At 42.4% G+C, this 21,917-nt stretch overlaps 1 protein-coding gene across 1 annotated transcript in view; it reads right to left on the bottom strand.

Moving 5' to 3' along the window:
* Positions 1 to 450: 450 nt before the first annotated feature.
* Positions 451 to 21,917, bottom strand: part of LOC137591405 (beta-1,3-galactosyltransferase 1-like) — a 74,772-nt gene continuing 53,305 nt past the window's right edge. Inside the window, exon 3 of the mRNA XM_068309370.1 lies at positions 451 to 2,682. Within this exon, the coding sequence (XP_068165471.1) occupies positions 1,439 to 2,425 (987 nt within the window). The 5' untranslated portion in view covers positions 2,426 to 2,682 and the 3' untranslated portion in view covers positions 451 to 1,438. The remainder of the gene's footprint in view (positions 2,683 to 21,917) is intronic.

Raw genomic sequence — 21,917 nt, 5'->3', positions numbered from 1 at the left:
ATGCTAATTAATGTATTTGTCAGAATGAAGTAAAGAATGGACGCATGGCGCAGGAAGCTAGAAAGCTGGAAGACACTTCATTTAAAAACTCTCCTCTGTATTTCTTATTATGGCATTTTGATTGAAAACATCCGCCCACCTGCAAAATTCACAGATGATACATTTGTTTTAATCACTCTCCTCATCACTTACATGCACCTCACACCTGTAGAAAAAAAAGGAGAGTGGATGTGTTGCCACGGGAGCAGGAATGGTTTCCATCAGAGAACAGCTGCAGCTCAATGAACATCAATCATGAAACGATTCATTTACACGACCAGCGATTTCCCAAAAGTCACAACCTCCAGAGTGTAACCCAGTTTTGTGAGCGTATTCATTTACGGATTCTGTCTATTAAACCCACCAGAGAATTTTTTTTTTATTGTTTTCTGCAATAAATACAATAGCAAATCTTATAAAAGCGGTTTATTTAATCTCAAGTAAATGAAAAGAAGAAAGCAATCAGAAACGTAATTTTTGTCTGCGGCACATACATCTTCCTTCATGTTCAAGTAATAGAAAATATAGTCTGCAGTCTGCTCGCAGCACTGCCTGAGACGAATAACTGCACATTACACATTAACGGAAGTAACATTCACTTGGGAATGCAAGCAGCCGATAGCTCTGCGCTGTCCCCGCACTTTTAAGAAACGTTTTTCATTGCACAATACAAAGATCTGTGGATTTGTAAGAAAATATGTCTGGTCTGGAAAAAGAAAATTCATCACTTATTTTCTGCTGCTTTCCTACACAATACAGTCCACCCTATTTAAATGATATCATTACACTGTAAACTCACCGTGATCCTCACAATGACGGCTGCTGTGTCGTCAGGCAGTGCATCCAACCTTGTTAGGAAAAAACCACAACTTCAAATACAGGAGGGACATTCAGAATTGGAGCATGTAGCAACCAAGAGGAAAGGATTCAAAGGATGTGTGTTGGTGATGTGTATGGAATCTGCAGTTTTAATATCTGTGTACAGTTTGTGTCTTGTATAAATGAGTGCTTCAACGCAAGCTGTCTTTTATTTCCCCCTATAAAAATCTCAGTGTTGCTGGCTTTTATCGTCGCCACCAACCGGCTGAACGTTCCCGCACATTTTTTGGATAACTTGTGTCCGACTTTGTGCCTATTTTGTGAGTCTGAGTTGAGCAGCTGTCGTTACCGCTTTGAAGCGAGGGGGAACGCACACAGAGGAGTTTGCTTTGGCCTTGCACTACTGATACTGCTGGCAAAGTAATTAGAGCCTGGACAAAGTTCCGGGCGCTTCGTCAAATCCGGTCCTTCAGCTCAGCGCTACGTGTGGTTCAGTATTTGCCAGCGATGGCGAAGCAGGGGGTGATGAGGGTGATTCAATCCCTCCGTGGCTCCCCTGCTATTGTCGTTAGCAGCACTGCTAACACTTCAGGTGTTTCTTGCTGGTCATGTCGTTCCAGATGCGATGCATCTCCTCGGGGGAGATCTGGTGGACAGTGACCACCCGGCGGTAGCGACACAGACTGTAGGCCATCTTCCAGTGGTTGAAGCCGCTGTTCTGGAACGGGTGAATGCCCAGCTTACGCAGGCACACGCCCACGTACACGTCCTCCAGGTGCAGCAGCCTGGTGTGCAAGGAGGTCTTGTATATAAGCTCGGCTACATCCGCAGAGAAGATGTAGCCGGTGCCGGAGCAGAAGGGTGGGTACTTGCTCTCCGGGTATAGATCCCTAGGCATGTACCACTTGCTGCGCATGTCTCTGATTGGCCCACCGTTGATGACGTAACCGGTGAAGTACCTCCTCCTGGGTTTGGTGGTGGGCTTTAGGAGGTTGTAGATGAGGTTCTCCATGTTGACGAAGATGTCACTGTCTGTCTTGAGGACATATTGAGCTTTGGAGCAGAACGTGGCCACCCAGCGCATCCCCATCAGCGTCTTCAAGGTCAGGTTGTGGTAGGAGTCGATAAAATCCTCCACGACGATGTCATGGAAGATCTGACTCTCCTGCTCCACCATCTGGTTGAGGACGGCGTCGACACTGCGTCCCAACAGGAAGAGCGTGACCACGCGGACGTCTGAGAACGTGCTCTCGTCGCCCCACGTCTCCCGGATGGCCTGACGAGCGTCAAATTCCTTGTGGGTGGTGCTGATTAGGATAACCAGGAAGGGGGGCTCCGCCTCGCACTTCTTGGCCTCGTTGATGAGGTAGCCAAAGTCGTGCGGGTTGAGCGAGCGCGTGCGGATGTTGGCGATGGTGGCGTTCTTGTTTGCCTTGGGCGTTTTGCGTATGGGAATCGTCATCTGGCCCCCGTAGGAGGCGGAGGGGCGGGACAAACTCAGGTACCACAGAGCGCTGGCCCAGCAAACCACTGTCAACAAGTATAAGCAGGAGACCTTAGAAGGCATCGCTGGCGTCGTTACCAGTAGCAGCAGGGTTGGAAACGCTGAGGCCACGCCTCCATGGGTTGCTTTAGATGTGGCGGCGCAGCTTGAGGCTGCCTCCGCAACGCGGCTGACATTAATTTTAGATAATAGACGGCTCTATTGTCTAGTGTCGGTGTCGTGATCGAAAAGGAGCACAGCTGAGATTTCTTATCGTGTCCACGGCCTTACTGTGTCCCATCGCTCCTCACAGGAATGTTTTCAGCTTTCCCTGACAGCATCTAAAAAAAGATGAGAAAACAGTCAGTCAGTCGGCGGCATAAATCATAACCACATCATGGCAGCAAAATAAGCATGTTGTCTGGAGGTGTGACTTCAAATATGCGGTTTTTATATATAGCAGCAACGGGTATGATTTATTTTAAAACCATCTGAACACGTGACTCCTTCTGCAGGACAGGTGAAGGCTGGTTATCTTCCTATCTCAGCGTCTGACAGGAGAAGCTCTGTGGTCTAAGGAAATGAATATACAAAGAAAGCCTCTCCGTTGATAAGACCTGCTTTACGTATCTCAGCTTTGACCACTTTCTGTTTGCAAATGCTGTTTATCTCCCTCTTATCCCCCTTTGTCCATTCACAGACTGGCAAATCAAACACACTCCAGCAGTGTGAGAGGAGGAGGAGGAAGAGGAGGAGGGAGTGAGACGGAGAGGGAATACGATCAAGGCAGCGAAGGTGGAAGTGAAACGTTCTCATAGGAAAAGATTAACATCCTTTTCCTCTTATTCTCCCGGTCCCTCCCCAATCCTTTCCATATTCCTACGTCAAACTGCACTGGCATGTAGATTTCCTCTGTTTTAATGGGTAACGATCCACTCCTTCGTTAGCTCTGTCGGCACTGCTGTGGAACTTCCAGCAAGAATCACTGCTCTAATTGGACCCACTGACAGGCCAAACGAGGATCAATGTGAGCTCTAAATATTGCAAAAACTGTATTTATTATATAGCAGAAAAACCACATGCCTCCTGTGTTTAGGGGTTCCTTTCAAAGGCAATGATGGGTAACCGGTTTGTGTGATGTTTGGTGTCCGAATCCATCTTTTCAGACTTCTCTTGGATAGACATAATCTCCTTTTGAAGGAGCAGCACTGGTCTTCTTCTGGGGATTTTCTTACCATGCATAACTGATGAACAGGGGAAAAAATGCCACAGATCCTATTAGAGATAATGAAATGTGCAAAGACACTGCTTGTGCTCGGTTTTAAAGATGGAAAGGGGCTGAGATATAACTGGATCTTTTTTATCAGACCTCAAATTTCGTGGAGATGCTTCTTTTCATCAGGACTTTCTGTGATACCACTCACTGCCCTCGTTTCTACTATCTCTCCTCTCCTCTTCTCTCTGAAGCAGAGTCATCAATCTCATGGTCCAGTAGAATCCATCTAATCATGGCTGCTTTTCCACACCTCCTCCCTCTCTATCACTCTCTTCTTCTCTACTTCAGTGGGTGCTTGATCCATCTTTATATGTCTCACTACCTCCCTCGCCGTCTTCCTTTGTCTCACTCTCTATCCTTGTGGCTTTTTTTTTTTTTGTCTGCACGACTCCTCATTTTAAGTTTCCCACACTCCTTTGTTATTTCTTCAATCATCCTGAGCTACTTTTACCCTTCTCCATGTCATTTTTTTTTCTCGCGGGGCGTAGGATTTCTCTGCTCAAAGCTCGCCTTTAACTTATTGACAGCTTCTATTGCATTCCGTCTCCCTTAAGCCACTCAATCATCTCCACTTCCACTTCCTCTCCCCGTCTCTTTCCGACAAAACCACTAAATCATCATATTCATCCCAATTTCTTGACCTTGATTGCTCCATATTCCCCTCTTCCTGTTTTCAGATTGGCTTGTTTTCACCTTTGTCATTTCCCAAGGGTCTACTGGCTTCATAATCCTCAAATGGCTGCGCTCATCTTAACGGAGCCCGAAATAACTGATATCCTAATTTGACGATTCACCTCACGAAATCCTGAGTCCTGACTTCTCCTCAGAGCAAATTGAGAGATAGCTGTATCGTTTCATGGTGTCGTGACACTTTGAATTACAATATTACTCAGCAGAAGTCCTCGTCTAAATATGCTACGCATCTGAGATGATATCCAGGCACGGGATGGTAGGTTTACATTGTGGTTGATGCAGTGGGACAACCAGTGATGCTGGTGTTAGTGTGTGGTTAGCAACTAATTAAAAAAGACAAACGAAGCTCATCGTCTGGCAGGAGATTCAAGCTACAGCTGAAAAACGAGGAAAATTATTATTTATTTCATGACAAACTGGTCGACATTGTCCACTCCGCTTTGCTTTGTGAGAAATTGATTTCTATCTTTTATAACTATTCAAGAATAACAGTGTGGCGATTGACAGCTGGTAATGCCACCCATTAACAATTATGTGCTTATTGACGAGCTCGCAGAAACACATCGACCGAGTAAAGATGGAAAAGAGACGTCTTTTTACCATAAAATTACAGAAGCAGATGGTTAATGTGTGGGCGCTACATTTCATTCGCTCATTAATGCACAACTGCTAAAATCTGAGGGCTTAATTACTTGTTTACATCGATAGTCGTTTGTGAAGTTAATGCGATGTAGTAGAGGGGTACTGGGTGGCTTTATTGTAAATATCTAAAGGAATACACACCCCATTTAGGGAAAACGTTATCCCTTATTCCTACGTTTAAATTCTCCATAACTACCCACTTTAATGCTCATTTAATCAGCTCGCATTGCTTTTCCCTTCAGTTCTCTTTCAACAGCTTCATTTTCAGGCATAAATTAATGACATAAGCAGGTTTCTATTAAGCAGATGTCTACTAACAACAAGGGAACGTCTTTGTTTTTGTCTGCTGTTGGCGTAATGATGACTATCCCATCACTTTGTGATGTTTAAAGTAAAATCTGTCACCACGACCACTTTGGAGGCCATGAATACACATTTAAAGTGTGTGTGAGAAAGTGAAAGCTTGTTTCCTCATGTTCAAAGGAGGACTAATGCATCTTTAATGCCTCTCATTTGGTATCAAAGGTGTTAATTTTTTGGGGGGGTCATGCTTGTTCCACCTGATGTTTGGGAGGGAGGCTAACAACAGAAGAAGCCATCGATTATGCCAGTAATTTAGGGAAAGAAGGTGAAATCTGCAGATAAAAGACAGCAGATGAAGAAAAAGAAAAATGGCAAAAAACAGAAAAAGAATATTTTGAACGTACAGGAAACCTTGTACTACTTTTATTGTAGATCATAATAACGACTAGAATAACATGTTAGAGAAATAGTGACTTTAAAAACCCCCACTGCTGTGAAAACAGAAATTAAAATGTGAAAAGCGACGGGAAAAGAAAAATGTAAGTTGTAATTATAGCTATAATTAACTCTGATTCTTATTGACAATGATCTGTTAATCTGGACTGCATATTTTGAAAGAAATGTGCTAAAAGGTTTTCGATGACCCCCCCACTCTGCTTTACTGGTCGCTGCTCCTTTAAGGCTTCACACTGATCCAAGACATTATGAGTACTTTTCTGTGGAGGAGGAGACGGCTCTTAAAATACAGCGCCGTATTGATCAAACATTTATCCAGGGTGTGAGCGGTAGCCATTGACAGCAAATGGAGACTCCATAATGGCTCTAAACAGCTCTAGTGCTGAGGTAATGATGGCAGAAAATAAACAGAACATGCATCAATTTTGATTTTTGATTCTTCGTTTAAGACGTTTCCAAGTAAAACTACTCAATATTCTCAAGTTCCGGCTTTTAAATGTGAAAACATTCTGATTTACAGCAGCACAGAGTAAATATTTACATGTTTCTGACTGCTGATGAGAACATTTGAGAAATCACCTTGGGTTTTCCGAGTTGTCATCCACAAACCAAGAGGCTGGTGATTTACTCTCAGACTGCAATAAATTTACAGGAAATGCAAATAACAGGATGGTCAAAAGATTGATGCAGGAGTGTGGGATCGTATTTGAATGAGCATCTAACTGACTCTGATTGAATCCTCATTCATTCGCAAGGCCAAAACAACAAATCAGATCTATTTCAACTCGCACCTGTGGAGACAAAGACATCCTAAATACTTTCATATATCAATATCTACAACTCCCACAATGCAATCTGATGCAACATGCATGCTCACCTGCTAACATGTACACATCTCCATGTCTTCATCACAACAATATTGTTATTTGCAGTTTTCTCATCTACATTTTTAATGACTACAACACCAACATTAAAGCAATCAATCACAAGCTGCTATTACAGAACATCTGTGTTGTGGTCACAGGAAGTTTGAATCAACACGAAACCCCTCCTGCGGTCTTAGTAGTCATGTGACCTCTAAACGCGAGAGCAAAACGCCAGGAGGCTACAAAGAAGTGGGAGTTTTGGTCTCATTTATTGTTGCAGCAGATAATTGATTGCAGTCATTACAGCAGCGGAGAGTGACCTTGCTGGAAGGGGAGGGGAGAGGGTGTTCATGAGAGTCGGTGAATGGGGGGGCAGTGGGAGAAAAAAGGTTTGAGAAGCTATAATGTCTGCCTTTACATTGGGTGGGGGGGGAAACACACCTGGGAGCAAATAAATCATACTCCGGTATGACGTCTAACTTTCATGCTGCCTGCCTTCATATTACTTTCACTGATTGGCGGAGGAAAACAGGAAGGGTAGACCGAATCACTCTTCAAGACCACTGATTTAAGCAGAGTTATCATTCTATACATTGCGGTGTTACAATGCGGTAACGGTGTCTGAAAGGAACGCACACAGGATTCAAACACGACAAAAAAACAGTCAAGTGCATTACGGAGATGATGAAAATTTTTTTATGTTTAAAGGAGTAAAAATTGGTGCTGAAGATCAAATTAGATTCATCAACACATCAATTGATGATTACTAAACAAACAACTGCTTCCCAGGAGGGAAGACTCAAGACCTTGCCCTCAACCCCCCGAAACAAAATCGACTCCAATGCCAGGGACAGCTGCTTATGAATGTTGTGATACTGGAGGCATTAGGTTATGAATATGCTGCTATGCATGTGCAGAATATTTCCCAAGAATCTGAGCAGACCTCTCCTTGGTGGATTGAAGAAATTTGGATAAATCAAACGCTTGTCTTGCAGACGCTAACTGATGCTGTCCAGAGCCCATTACTCAGCAGCTTATCTTGCATTCCTGCTGCTGAATGTGTGATAATCACAACACGAGGCTTATAATTGTTGGGCATTAAAAAAAGAGAAAAAAACAACATCTTCTGTTCAATGTTTGATCTTCTTTTCCTACAATCCTTTGCCAAGTCTAAAACCCATTATGCCGGCTTCTAAACATTCAAAAGAGGAATTAATGCGTGAAGAATTTAACGGCAATGGCCAAATTGGTTCGTATCCCACCTAATATGAGGGAAACACAATTAAAATGTTAGGGCTGGAAGACTCCCAGCGTGGCACAAGCTTTGCTTTTATTTCCTGGATAATAAAAGACTCAATGATTGTTGTGGAACAGCACAGCCAGCCGTGGAGTCGGTTTTACCGGCCACAGGCTTGACGCTCTGGGCTTACTGCAAATCCTCCGAATGCAAAGCAGCTTAGGGAATGACAGAGGAAATGGAATATCAATAGCGTCCAACAGATTTGGCCGATGTACAGAGGCCTGATGCTCCATCCCCACTTCAGTGCTGACTTGCGCCTAAACAGCACAAGGGCATATCAGTCTGCAGCCGGGCAGCAGCTGCAGACATTCTCCGGGTTTTTGCTTTAACTTAGAAGATGTTAACTGAAAGTTAAAACTTGTCTGAAGTGAGTTTAGTTGACTGAATATTTCATTGTCCAGCCATCTGATGCTTCACAGGCTGAAATAGGCTGGGAATTATGTGCAAAGGCTGGATTAGTAAGCAGGAAGAGGATGGCATTTGCTGCAGAAATGACTTTTTCTTTTATTTCATTTTATAATCATACGACTGTTTTCCAGACGAAATGAACACAGGTGCATTCAGTTTGTTATGAAGTGTCAAGGAAACAGCGCTGGGCATCGAAGGGATTTGAAGAGCCGGCTCCCCATACCGACCAGACCGCTGCTCTGAATGTTAAGCTCCCTCATAAATTGGAAATGACAACTTGATTCATGCAGGTAATACATTTCGCTGTCCAACTGGGTGACATTGCCGTTATACAATATTCCAGCTCCGTGCTGCATCGGGGTAAGCGGTGGGGGCGATGCACAAGGAAGACGCTGGATTACAATAATGCCGCTGCAGCACCTAAAATTAAACATTGTGTGATAACAGCTGTGGAGAACAAATGAGAAACAAGGAAGTGTGGTTGAGTTGCTGCTGAATGGAAGGTGAAGCAGTTGAGGCCTGGCTGCGTTAGGTGGTAATAACCTTCATAGTTCTGCCAGTAGATTTCAGGGCTTTATGGTATTGATGAAATGCATCAGCTGTAGTCACTAGAGAGCGCGGGCGCCCGGGGCAAGACAATGTTCACTTTTTTAAACTTTTACATTATCCAGGGTGCCGTTTTGCTGAGCACACACTCTGAAAACACTTCAGCAGTGGCCTACATCATATTCTCAGACTCACAGCTGCTCGGCGTTTAAATAGAAGCAGTGTTTTTCCACCAGCAGCCACTCAGCATCTGCAGAGGAACAATTAAATGCTAAGTGTTATGCTCACAATAATAGGGACACAAAATGTGCTTTGAAGGTATGTTTTGATCCTTTTCGTAACAACATGACCTGGGGGGGTTGGCTGGGAGGGGGAGTCATATCATCACACCCAAGTTACAGATTCAGAAAATCTGAATACAAAACAGAAAATGCATTACTGGAAACAGAAACCTTTTGTCAGACCTTTAAAATACCGACATTTAAGTTTAATACTAACAGGACTCAAATTTATTTTTCATTTAAAAAATTTCTTCAACTTCTCTTACAATATCTCCATTAAATAAGACGGTTGGATCTGTATTTTTTCTGTATTACTGTTTAAAAAGAATTATACACTCTGAATGACCACAATGTCCATTACATTTCCTATTCTGCAATTGCTATTTTGCAATGTTATGGAAACCCAAAATCTTTATCTCTAAAACAAAAACCAGTCTGCCTGTCCAAAAATATGATCGTAGCTACAAAACCTTACTGGAGCGTGTGTGGGCGTTTCAATGCAACTGCCAAGGCTGCAACAAATTTCCTGGTTGTGTTTATAAGTTAAGAAACCAACTAGAAAATGGTACGAGTGAAAACTGCATGGTGAGAAAAATAAATGCCAGTGTTATAAAACCAAACATCTCCTTTTGGGACCGCTGCTCATAGCAAGTAATTTTCCACATGCGATAAAGAATAAACGGACAGGAATCACCCGAAGCAACACAATATTAAGAGGATAATGGACTTTAAAGCTGATAAGTCAGCTGTTTCGATTGATTATGTGACGGACAGGAGAGTTCACACAGTGTTGGTCAAAATGAATTCCTCATCAATGACTTGACTCGTGTTCCATGCCTGGCAGCAAAAAAGTAATTTCTTTATCTCAGTATGCCATTGTGATTTAAGGTGATAAGTTCATTTTCAACCTCACACGCTTTCCGTGTAAAGATTTCAGGTTCAGTCAGATAATCTGTAAATCAAGCGTCTCAAACGCAGCAGAGGAACCTTCGTGTTCGACTGGAAAACAAACCGGGAAGCCGATCGATAGAGCGGCAGCTTGCAGCGGGAGCACAGACACATCATGCAGCAGCAGTCTCTCAAATCCTTGTCTCGGGTTTTCATTCAAGCCCTCTCCCACCTCCTCTTCTCCTCTGCTCACCTTGCTCTGCTCCTTCTCTCTCCCTCTCACTCGAGTATTGACCTTAAGCCCTTTCAAAGTGCCGCCACGCATCTTCAACTCTAAAAGAAACAGCAGCGGTCTCTGATGAGCGTGTAAATTTTCTGCTATTGATCGGCTCTGGAGGGTCTCTAAGGAGGAAGGGGGGAGGGGGTGTTTCACTTTAATTTTATTTTCCTTTCTCTCATGTCTGTCCGCGACGATTCCAGCTGTAATACTGGTATAATATCCTGAGGAAAGCTTAAATGAAAAGCATCAAATCTATTTCAATAAGTGAGAGATGGTGAATAACAGTTGGGTTGGTGGTACTTCAGGAAAAAGTGGTAATAACCATTTGAAAGAGAGGTGCTTCAACTCAAGATGGATGGGGCGAAATTTGGAGATAGTGACATTCCATTCTGAACACAAATGGTTATTTCAGCACTTAAATTTATAAGATGAAATCACCTAAATGGGTGCAAACCTCTCCAAAGCTGGGCCAGAATTACAGTGCAGTGTTTTAGTTCAAGGATTTGTTTAACATAATAATAATAAAAAAATCTTACCTACACTTAGAAATGTGTGGTTCAGTTTTTCTATGGAGGTACCTTGAAATTTCAACTAAATAAAAAAGTAGAAACTGTTCCATAAAATGCGTTGATCCAAACAGAACTGTATTTGTGTTGTAAGCATTGAGGGTTCAGAGGTATTTATTTCTAAACCTTGAATTAGAAAGAGGAAGACAAGAAAATGTGAGTTTACCAATGGTATGCATGATGTCATGGTTACTTCAAACCATCTTCATCCATAGTTAGTAGTAAATAAGGACAGACTTATCATTCCTAAAACACCACACACACCTCAAGTACATCTAAAAGTATGTGCTACACATTTGCACCATCCACCCCAACCCCCCCTTGCTCTCACTGGATGACAGATAGTGGTGTAGAAACATTAAAAAGCCATATGCTCAGCAGAGGGACCGCTGCATCAATTAGCACCAACACATCTGCACACACATATAAAACACACAATTTTCAGTGCATAACCTCCAAACCTGAGGCGACTAATTAGCTCATGGGCTTCTGATCAGACGTTTCCCCCATATATTTACATTAAATCATTTTTGTATTGGTGGGGGCTGATGGAGACAGACGACCAGCGCTCGTCCACAGACGTGAATGCTGCAGGATTCAACTCTGTTTCATTCTGCAGCAGAGCTCCAGCCCGATCAGGGGGGGCAACGAGTTATCAGGAACACCATCTCAGCGCTGGCAGACAGGTAGTGTGGAGCAGACTGAACACATCCCATTATATAGCAGGGCGCAGACAACTGCACCTGTCTAGATAACCAGGCTGCTGCTGCTGGGGGGCGGGGGTGAAGGGGCGTACATGATGCAGAGACGGAGCTGATACACCGGCAGGTTTTTTATCGAACATGTTCACGTGCAGAAGTCATACACTGAGGCTCTTGGGGGGGTGTGGGGGTCTTTTGTTTTTCCAGTGTGTGTGCAGACACAGGTGCTTCCTCTCTAACACACCTGAGCGTCTCGGCTCTGATCTCCTGTTAGTTGCTCTGCTGAATCTGAGAGTAGAGGGGAAGCCGGATGTAGGGCCCTGTGGTAATTACCTTGTCTTGTCACCCACACACACACACACACACACACACCTGCCACTGCTGATGGCAGCACAGGATGAGGACATGCAGCTTCAGCACTCCTTCTGGTAAATAACTCCCCCTCTACACACACACACACACACACACACACACACACACACACACACACACACACACACACACACACACACACACACACACACACACACACACACACACACACACACACACACACCAATGCCAAAACTGAAACTATTAAAACAATTCTGGAATGTGTCCCAACTGTATGGAAACCTATGTCTGAACGTTTTTACAGATTTAACGGTGCTATTTAGAGGCCTCAACTCACCCATGCTGGATGTTTTTTGGATTGTAGGACGAAGCTTCAGAGGCCGAAGGGAACAAACTCCACAAAGTAAAGCCTCGGGTCTGGATCTGACCCAGAACCCTCCTGCCACGAGGCAGCAGCGCAACCGCTGCATTCAAATGAGGGAAGACAACCTTTATTCCCATTCGCCGAGCAGAATGAACATTTGTTATCATGAAAACCGCTTCACAATCTTTAATTCTGCTCTTTGGTGAAAGACTAAAGTATCTGGTAACAGTCTGATATTCGATGACTCACATCATTGAATATCTTATTTAATTTAGTCACTTTATCTTTGGGTTTGGAACATTTTGTCAAATAAATGAAGCACTGAGGCAAATTTTTGGACATTTTTTGTTGAACAAAATAATTTATCTACTGTATAAGAAAAGAATGTTGAAATAACTCAAAGCTTTTGTTGCCCACTGGCAGACAGAGTTGTGTTTAGTGAGTTATATCGCTTCCCACTTCTTTGGATGAAGGAATTAAGCAGGGAATGGTTGAACATTTTTGTTTGGAGAGACGTTAGCATCCTAGCCAGTAGCTTGGTAACTAGAATTCTTTGTCATAAAAACTAGAACAGCCTTCAGAGTTGCTGCTTTAAATTCTGCAGCTAAACACTCCTCATTTTGTGTTCTACTTCATTTTCTTTGTGCTACGATGTAAAGGAGTTCTTGTAATATAATGGTTGTGCATGTTTCTCTTCACATCTATAGCAAAATCATGTTGGAGTGTTCTTGACAGATTTTCTTTTGAAGGTGTGAAATCGTTGCAGCGTTCGCTAGGCATTAAGCGCCACTGACAGGTGGATAATTAGTTTTTCAGGAGAGACAGACTTCTATTCCAACCTTTAAATAAAATGCCATGTTTTGTTCTGCTGCTTTAATAGGTTTCATGTTCCTTTAGTTTTTGACAAAAAACCTTTTCAACCAACTTCATGATTAGTTTTAAGCACTGTGTAAGTATGAATGGCGGGATCCTAAATTAGCATAGATGCTGCTTAGGATTCAGAATAATGAAACAGACAAATGGCAGCCAGTGGATGTCATGGGAGGTGGATAAATATTAATGACAGGCTCCTCTGTCTACACACAGTTTGTGCCTGTGTGCCAACTATCCTGCTCAAATCGCAGCAGGTACTGTGTGTGTGTGTGTGTGTGTGTGTGTGTGTGTGTGTGTGTGTGTGTGTGTGTGTGTGTGTGTGTGTGTGTGTGTGTGTGTGTGATGACGTGATAACCCGCGGTCTGGCTACTCACAGCTGCCTCTGGGCCCGCAGAGGTGTGCTCGCCATCTCCAGCCAGCATGCGGTGCGGTCAGAGGTCACGCCGCTCAGTATGCCCTCCGTAAATAAATGATTCCACCTGCCAGTCCTGCTGAGCTTCATCCTCAGAGGCCCGACGCTGGAGAGAGTCTTTTGACTCCGTTTTCCTGTTTGTGTGCCGTATATGTGAACGTGAGGATACCTTTGAGGAGATTTGGCTTTGACCTCAAGTCGGACAGAAATACACACTTTAGTTTTCATTGTTCTGTCAGCCTGTCGGATGTGGTTTGGCTTGGAAAGGCAAAACACGCCCTATCAGACTTATGCAAACAGAGAAGCGCACCTCTGGCAAACAGCATCCACTGGAGTATCAAGCAGTGTGTAAGAAAGGTGTGTATCTTTATCTGCGTGTTTTATAATCTGCAAGACTTATTTGGTTGCCATGATGCCAAAAAGCGCCCTGTTACGGTGTTACCACGGTGACGGTATCACATCGGTGAACTTTAAATCCTCTTTACAGAGCAGACACAATGAGTAAATGATAAAGGCATCTCCATTAGCTGCAGGGAGATTAATATTTAAAGTTCCCTGTGGAGAGCTGGACAAGGTTAACTGGTGTGGATACTGGCTGACTGTACCCCCAACTGCTGTCTGGATCTCAAATAGAAGGGAGTCTTTCATTTTCACCTCCAGGCCCAGCTTCCACAGAGGAGCCATTGTTGCATTGTGGGAAGGGAAAGAGAGAGAGGGAGGAGAGAGGAAGGACAGGCATGGGAAGGATTAACAGGGCAACCCTGAACCTCATCAGTATTTTTTTTACTGTCCCAAGGCGCAGAATGACCATAATATACCTGCAGTGGGTTTAATAGGGTCACTGATCAATAGCAGTGACTCAACGATTATCTTGCCAATTGCTGAGGCTTCAACTGTCAAAGCTTGTAAATAAAACAGCCATTAGATGACTTAACATCCCTTTAAAGCATGTCTCTAATTAGGATTAAGGAGACAAGTGAAGAGGTTTAAAGTGAGGCTTTGGGTAAGTGAATCTACTCGCAGGCATGCCGAGGGGCTGCAAATCACTGCAGGGGAGGAAGCTGAACGTGGAATTCGTATTTCATAAAGGAGGAAGCAGCCCTGCAGTACCTCAAAATAACATATATCCATGGCTGACATACTAACCTGGTAGAACAGCTGCTCTACTAAATGAATAAATAAGCCTGTGAGCTAGTTCAAGCAGCCAACTGGAGCTGGACTGCTGTATATTCATGTGACATGCCTCCATCTTCAAACACTCTCCCAATCTGATGGTGTAGCTGCACACACTTCCCTCCCTGCACCCTCTTTGTCAGTCCAACATCGACCTATACGCTGCAGTAACCCCGGCTGGAGTTGGGAGTTCATCACCTTAACAACGTCTCAAAGTCAAAATGTCTGCAGGGCAGGGAGTAATGGTTGCATAAAGTTAGGAATATATTAGAAAACTCCAGTGTTCTGATACGAATATTTCAAAATCAAACGGTCTGACTGGAAAGAACTGAATTTTGGACAGCCCTCCCTTCAGCAATAGAAGAAAATATAATATTTACACACTGTAAATGATGACAGGAAGTGATCTAGTAGTCTTCTGACTGCTTATGACAGCTGCCTGTGTGATTAGCCGCTGGATAGACTAACATCATCTGGGATTGGTCGATCAGACCCGGATGCTGAGACGATGCTGATGTGTGGCAGTGCAGTGACGGGGTTATCCTCTCTCCTCCCTAACTTTAGCCTTCCATACATCAATATGGAAACATGCAGATGAAGTCAAATCACATTATTAAAACATGTAAAGATTGCACATTAATATGATGTGCTAATACCAGTATTTAATGAGCTGAAAGAGCTTTCACTTACGGAATCATTAGTGCATACAAAATGAAGAAAACCATGCACAAGCCTACATCTGCCTTCTCATTTGCTATCGCGCCACTGCACTTGTTTTTATTCCTTTTTCACCCTGAAACCATCCTCTCATCTTCCAGTCTGTCCTTGACCAGCTCAAAAATGGCCTCCATCAAAGCTGGATCAAACAGCTGCTTTTAAGAATCCCTTGGGTTTAGTTTTAACCAACGATACTGATACCACCATGTTTTAGTCTCCAAGCTAATCTGTGCGGTCTACGTCTAATCATCGGCGGTCACCAGGGGAGATTCAGCCAGCGTTGGTTGGTTAACTCGCCCCGGGTTGGCCAGAAATCACAAAATGAGAAGATACACAATGCAATGTCTGAACACCCCATTAATAGTCTAATCTAACGTTTTAACATATGAATGTCTATGAAACACAAGTTATAGTCAAAGGCTCCCTGTGGAGAAATGTGTCTCTGAATTTTTTGTGTTTGAATTATAGCAGAAGCATGATTTGGTTTTTAATGAAAATACAGCAACCAATGTAACACAAATATTGTTATTCAAGCTGCAGTCATGATGGCAAATAACTGTTTGCCACAAGCAGTGCAATGACAACAAAACTGCCCAGAGATTTTTGATAAATGGAATTTTTAATAATTATTCTTTTAGTAAATGAAAAAAGAGTCAAGCTGTTACACAACTAGTGACGTCAACAAGACAAAACTGCATTAATTTCCAAAATAACCTTTTTTGTTTCTCTTCAGAATTCAATGGATAAAAGTCCCTTTATAACAGGACATTAAGACTAATCAACGAAAATTAATTTGCCATTGTAATTAGTGGAAAAAGGAACAAATAATTTTAAAAAGAAGCATATTTTTTTGAAAACATTTGGTGGAACAAAGAGAAAACTAGAGTTTGTGGCTATTTATCTTAATTTTCTTTCAACAAATTATTTCCCAGAACCCTGAATCCTAAACGTGTGCTGCCATCAGTTTACTTTGGTTTTCTTTAAGGGGCCTTCATCTTGTTAACAATGGACTAATTGAAGATGAGGAGGGTCAGTCACATCATGCTCACACACAAAGACTTAATGAAGTTTCTCTGTTGATTCTCACTGTTTTTATTAATACCGCAGTGAAAGCTTTAGTACTGCAGTCACCGTGACAACCGGCTCCGCGAACACTTTACACTTTTAAAATGTGTTTAGTGTGTACTCGAATATAAAAGAGAGTGAAGTGGACCACAAGCTAAATTTCAAGGTAACACACTTTCTCCAAGTACACATAAACAGTGATTGTGTGCAGCAGCTTAATAAATAGTTGGAGCGCTTCACTCCATCTGACAGACTCTCCATCATCTCACAATGTAAACACAATTGTTGGGTGACCCTCCGTCTGTAGCTAAAAATCTATTCCTCTATCTGTCCTTGAAGGGGAGGATGGCTGAGCTGTCAGGATCGGAACTTGGCTGCACGACAGCAGCAGCAGCAGCAAGGCCGACGTCAAACGCTGAACTCGGTGGGACTGTGAGGCGCTTTGATTGACCGATTTTGTCTGCCAAGTTTTTGATGGAATAAGCAGTCAAACAGAGCAAAGAGCCAAAGAAGTTGAAACACAAGTGATCTGGACAAACCTGTGCTGTGACTGTCCCAACATGAGTAATTACCGAAGCTCAGAACTGAAATGAGATCAACAAGTAAATTAACCTATTAAAGAACATTCAAATGTCATTATCTAAAATAACTTTTGCAGGATATGAGAATTCCTTTCTATTCTGTAATTCCATCCACACGCTCAAGTACAGCAAAGTGTCATCAATAGACACTTATCCTTTCCAGGGATGCAAGGAAGCCGCTGCTGATCCCAGCCGGTGAAATACGCAAACTCACGGCAGTTCATCACATGAGTGACACAAAAAGGACCTTTTTATGGGCAGATCAAGTCAGGATTGCTGCACCTGTATTGTGAGTCCTTGTTTCTCCACCTCCCAGCAACAGTAATAAAATTTTTTTTTTAAAAGCATGTGACCCACAGCAGTTAGTAGCTAGCACAGAAAGAAGAAGAATTGGAGAGACGACAGAAGGTCTGGGAGCTCGTCACCCTGGGAGGGTTGGTGTTTGGTTCGGGGTATATCATAAAACAAAGACACTGGATTTGAGGACCTTTGCTCCAGTGTCTAAAAAGACCTGCAGAGACAAACAATCATCCACGCCTGCAGGTGCCCGTGTTACGGTGAACAGTTGTTGGATGAGCCGATTAAGCCTACCTGCATGACTTAGGACTTGTGTTAGGAACCTGTAGCCTTGGGTTAGACTGAAGGTTTGAATCCGAAGGTTCTTGCAGTGAGAGGACACCGCCAATAAGATCTAATAACCTCCTACACCCTAACTGTGTCTTTTAATTATGTTTTCTCAACAGCACACTCCAACCATAAAGGCAACAGTGACTAACACTTCACACTGCGGGGCTTCATTTGTTACTATTTAATAAGAACTTCATTGTGGCATTCATTAAAGACTAATTAAAAGAGACAAAGTCAATATTAAAAGTTTACAGATCATCTTTCTATGGGTTTAATTCGGCTAATTGCTATATGCTAGAGTGCCCATTGTAATTTAATTTGATTAAGTCTGCATTAATTAAACCCGTGGTTGGAATCATAAAGGTTGTGAACGGCGCTCTATATTTAAGCTTGATGGATTTATGATCAAAACCAGAGATGAACATCGCTGCTGTTTCATTATTTGAGTTTGTTGTGGCAGCAGTGGTGAGAATAAAAGTGAATTGGAAGTAATTAGATGTAAACCCAGGAGGTCATCTTCGTCCATTTTCGAGGAACAGTTAGACATTTTAGGATATGTGCAGATTTTTTTTCATAGCAGAAGCTTGATGAGTGAAATTATACTGCTTTAATGACTTATGCTGAATAAAAAACATAGCATCGATGTTGGTTAAACATAGGCTTACCTGAGTTTACATTCTCTATGCTAAGGTAATGGGTTCCTGAAAGATGCATTCACCACATCCATTTATAATCATATTTGCAGCAGTCCTTTTGACGGAGCTGAGATATTTAACATCCACTGTGGGGTCAGCGCTACACCAGATCAGTAAGCTTAAAAAGCACTTCATTAGCGGAATGAACTAACACATTTGCATGAAGTGAATCCTCTAAAGAAAACTGGATCTGTTTTGCATTGTGTTCCAGTTTGTTCATCTCTAACATGCAAATCTGAACCCGTGACCAAACGAAAAAGATCTTCACAGTGTTAGAATTCCATGACACTTGAAGTCAGAGCATCTAAATTGGAGCAAAGAGAGCTTAGCAGCTCGTGAACTGCTCTAGACATTATAGTCAGCAGGACTCAGTGGTACAAACTGTCCAATTAGCAAATAAACAGTTTTTTTGTGAAGACTTGCAGATTAATTTTACCATTTTTTTATCTGGTATAAACAAGAATAAACCACAAATATTCTTAATGTTACTTGCATTTGTGTGTCAGTTGCTTAGAATTGTGACCTGTATGGGATAGAAACTATACAACTAAATGTGCACCTTATCATGTGACTCATGCAGCGGTCATGTACGTGCACGGATGTGCTGTCCGTCCACGTTTACAGCTGGGAGTTAAGGACGTACTATCTGTTTAAAGGTGACACGCCGCCACGCTACCCCCCTTGTGTTGTTTTAGTGCCCATGAAGTTTATGGGGCCGTACATCAGCGGTATCAGGTGATGCATCTGAAAGAGCCACCGAACCCATCCATCTTCCCTGTCAGGCACAAAGGTTATGCTCACCGTTACGCAACGTTATGACAGCGAGCGAGAAAGCCCGAAAGAGAGACGTTAAGCGTTACAAGAAGCACTGCTGTTGTCTTAATTATTCAGGATCGTACAGTTGCAGACAATTGCTTTCTATTATGGTAAAAATGACAGTGAAATCACAGCTCCTTCTTTTAAAATCTGCAGCAGCAGCAGGTTTGCACCTGTAAATTGTTCTGTTCTATTTTATTGTTGTTCAGATGGTGCATTTTTATTTTTCCACAAAACAGTGTGATTTGCTACTCAGCTTTTGGAAAATTAATTAAAATCTCCTTGTTTTGCTTATTATATTATTGCTTATACATTTCTTGCAGTGTACAAAAAAGCAGCAGGTTAAACAGGGACTCTTTAATCCTGGTGAAGGTGCAGTCATGAACTTTTCATCACAGCCTGTTTACACGATCCTGCAAACAAAGATTGATTTGGAAACTCTTGACATGACATTAAAATTTATCTCTGACCCTCTTGTAGGTAACCCAATACAAACAGGGTCTACATTAGCATACATTACATGAGAACAGTAGGCGTTCTGTGCTAATGGCATTAAATAAACATAAAGTTTACAAAACAACAACTGGCTTTGTGCTGGAAAGTAAAAGTGACTGAATAATGAATGTGAAGCACTGATGCAGGTTAGTGAAAATGAGGAAGTGGCGGTTAGAACTCACCCCTTTGGCTTATTGTTCTTGTGATTGTTTATTTTATAAAATGCATTTAAAGACGAGACATTTATTCTCCTGTTCGATGTCATGGCATGTCCAACAAAACAAGCCGACCTCGGCTTTAAAAGAGGAGCCGCTGAAGATCGCCTGTCGTGTCAGATGGTGCGTAAAGGGACAACAGGACGAGATGCATGGTGTGATTAACACTCTTTCCTTGCTTTCTATCTCACCCTCTTGGCTTTCGGATTTGAGATAAGATGAAACTTTAATATTCCCCCACGTGGAAACTGGGTCAATGAGTCACAACCAGAACCGAGACACAGCCAAGAGAAGCAGAACACAAGCAGGTCTTTGTTAACTCTGCCAACAGTACGTCAAACACGGAATTACAGCACATATATGCAGCAGAGGTGGCACGCTTTAAAAAGGACTGCGTGGAATGAAGCACAAATATCCTCTCTGACTGAAGAATTAAATTTAAACTGCTCTACAAATATTATGAATAAACCTAACTCTGAATTAGTTTGAAGCAGTTATTAGTTAACACAGATATGCCGCCCCAGGCTAGATATTCCTCAGTTGGATTGCAGACGCTCTGCTCTAAATCAGAACAGCATTTATTTTTGCTTGCTTTGCTGGACATCAAGGATGTTATACCTCCCCACAGGCACTTAGCATTATTAGCTCCTCAACAGACCCAACACACAGAACAATGAATGAGAAGATGCAGGTTGGTTTAGTCTCTGCAGAGTGAATTCATACATCTTGGGTGAGACTATTAATCTTCACACATATTTATTCACAGCCACTCTTTGTTGTTCTGAACCTGCTCTTCCTGAAAATCATTCTCCTCAGATGGCTGGCCTAGATTATTTTCTGTCTTGGTCATCAGACACACTTTAATAACTATAATAAATCAGTGGAGAACAATCGGATGGCCTATGGGTTCTGTGTAGACGAGCAGCAGCTAATTAATGTGCCAAAGATATGACTTGACAACAAAAGCTATGAAAAAGCAGACAGATGTTCCAGGAGGTGACAAGTGTCACAAAGGCAATGCAGTTGTATCCATATCACCGTAATCAAGTAATCAATCACTGTAGCTTCCAGCAGGTTTTGGTCAAAACAAACCTCCAACCAACCCGAGGGAGTGACTACAGTTTGAAAAAATTTCAGTGTGACAGACTTGGAGCTCCTAAATGTTTGGCCTTCAGTGTTTAACACTGTGGAAACCTTAAATTGAGCCGAACAATGTTTTGACCTTTGAAGTGTTAGCTATATCGATTGCCAGATACTGAATTTTCCTCAAAGGCAGGCAGCATGACCAAGTTGCTAAGCATTCAATTTAGTCAACCTGCGACAACTGATGTAAAAGCAGCAGCGTGTTTCAGGCTGAGAGTGAACCAGGACTCCTCCTAAAAGATGCCCAGAGCTTGTATTTACTAAGCATCAAATCAATTCTAAACGGCCATAAGGCTCCCAAAGCAACATGTCTGGTTGGGACCAAACTTTGGTTGTCAGAGATGCCCTAACTTGTTTTTTGCTGTTGCGTGGGATGCCAACACAACATGGAGAAAAACTTTAGTCCTCCAGCAACAGCAGAGATGATGTGATCTGTTACAACCATCGATTCAACAGCAATAAGTAAGACTTTGATCAGTTTACAACCTCTCAGATAGCACATATCAAGTCCTCACTAAGCTGCTTTTATCTGCATTTCTTTTGAAGATAATAATTATCTATTATTGTATATGATTTTCTAGTATATTTTCCATAAATTATTTTGGCATCTTTAGTATTTACCTATACATAAAAAGGAAAAATAAAAGGCATTCTGACATGGTTTATTTTTAGTCGTGGTTTAACTTTCAGCTCCATTCCTCTGAGAGATCCCAGGACTCTTAGAAACACAGGCCCTGAAGTGCTGTTTGTTTCCCGTCTCCCTGTACAGCTCACTTAAACCTTAACAAATAGAAGCAGTTGTACCGTCCACACCGGTGTATTTACTCCTTAAATGTGACAAAAACAATGAAGAAGAAAGGA

The sequence above is a fragment of the Antennarius striatus genome, chromosome 24 (assembly GCF_040054535.1).
Source record: "Antennarius striatus isolate MH-2024 chromosome 24, ASM4005453v1, whole genome shotgun sequence".
NCBI lineage: Eukaryota > Metazoa > Chordata > Actinopteri > Lophiiformes > Antennariidae > Antennarius > Antennarius striatus.
This window is presented reverse-complemented; position numbering and strand designations above follow the sequence as displayed.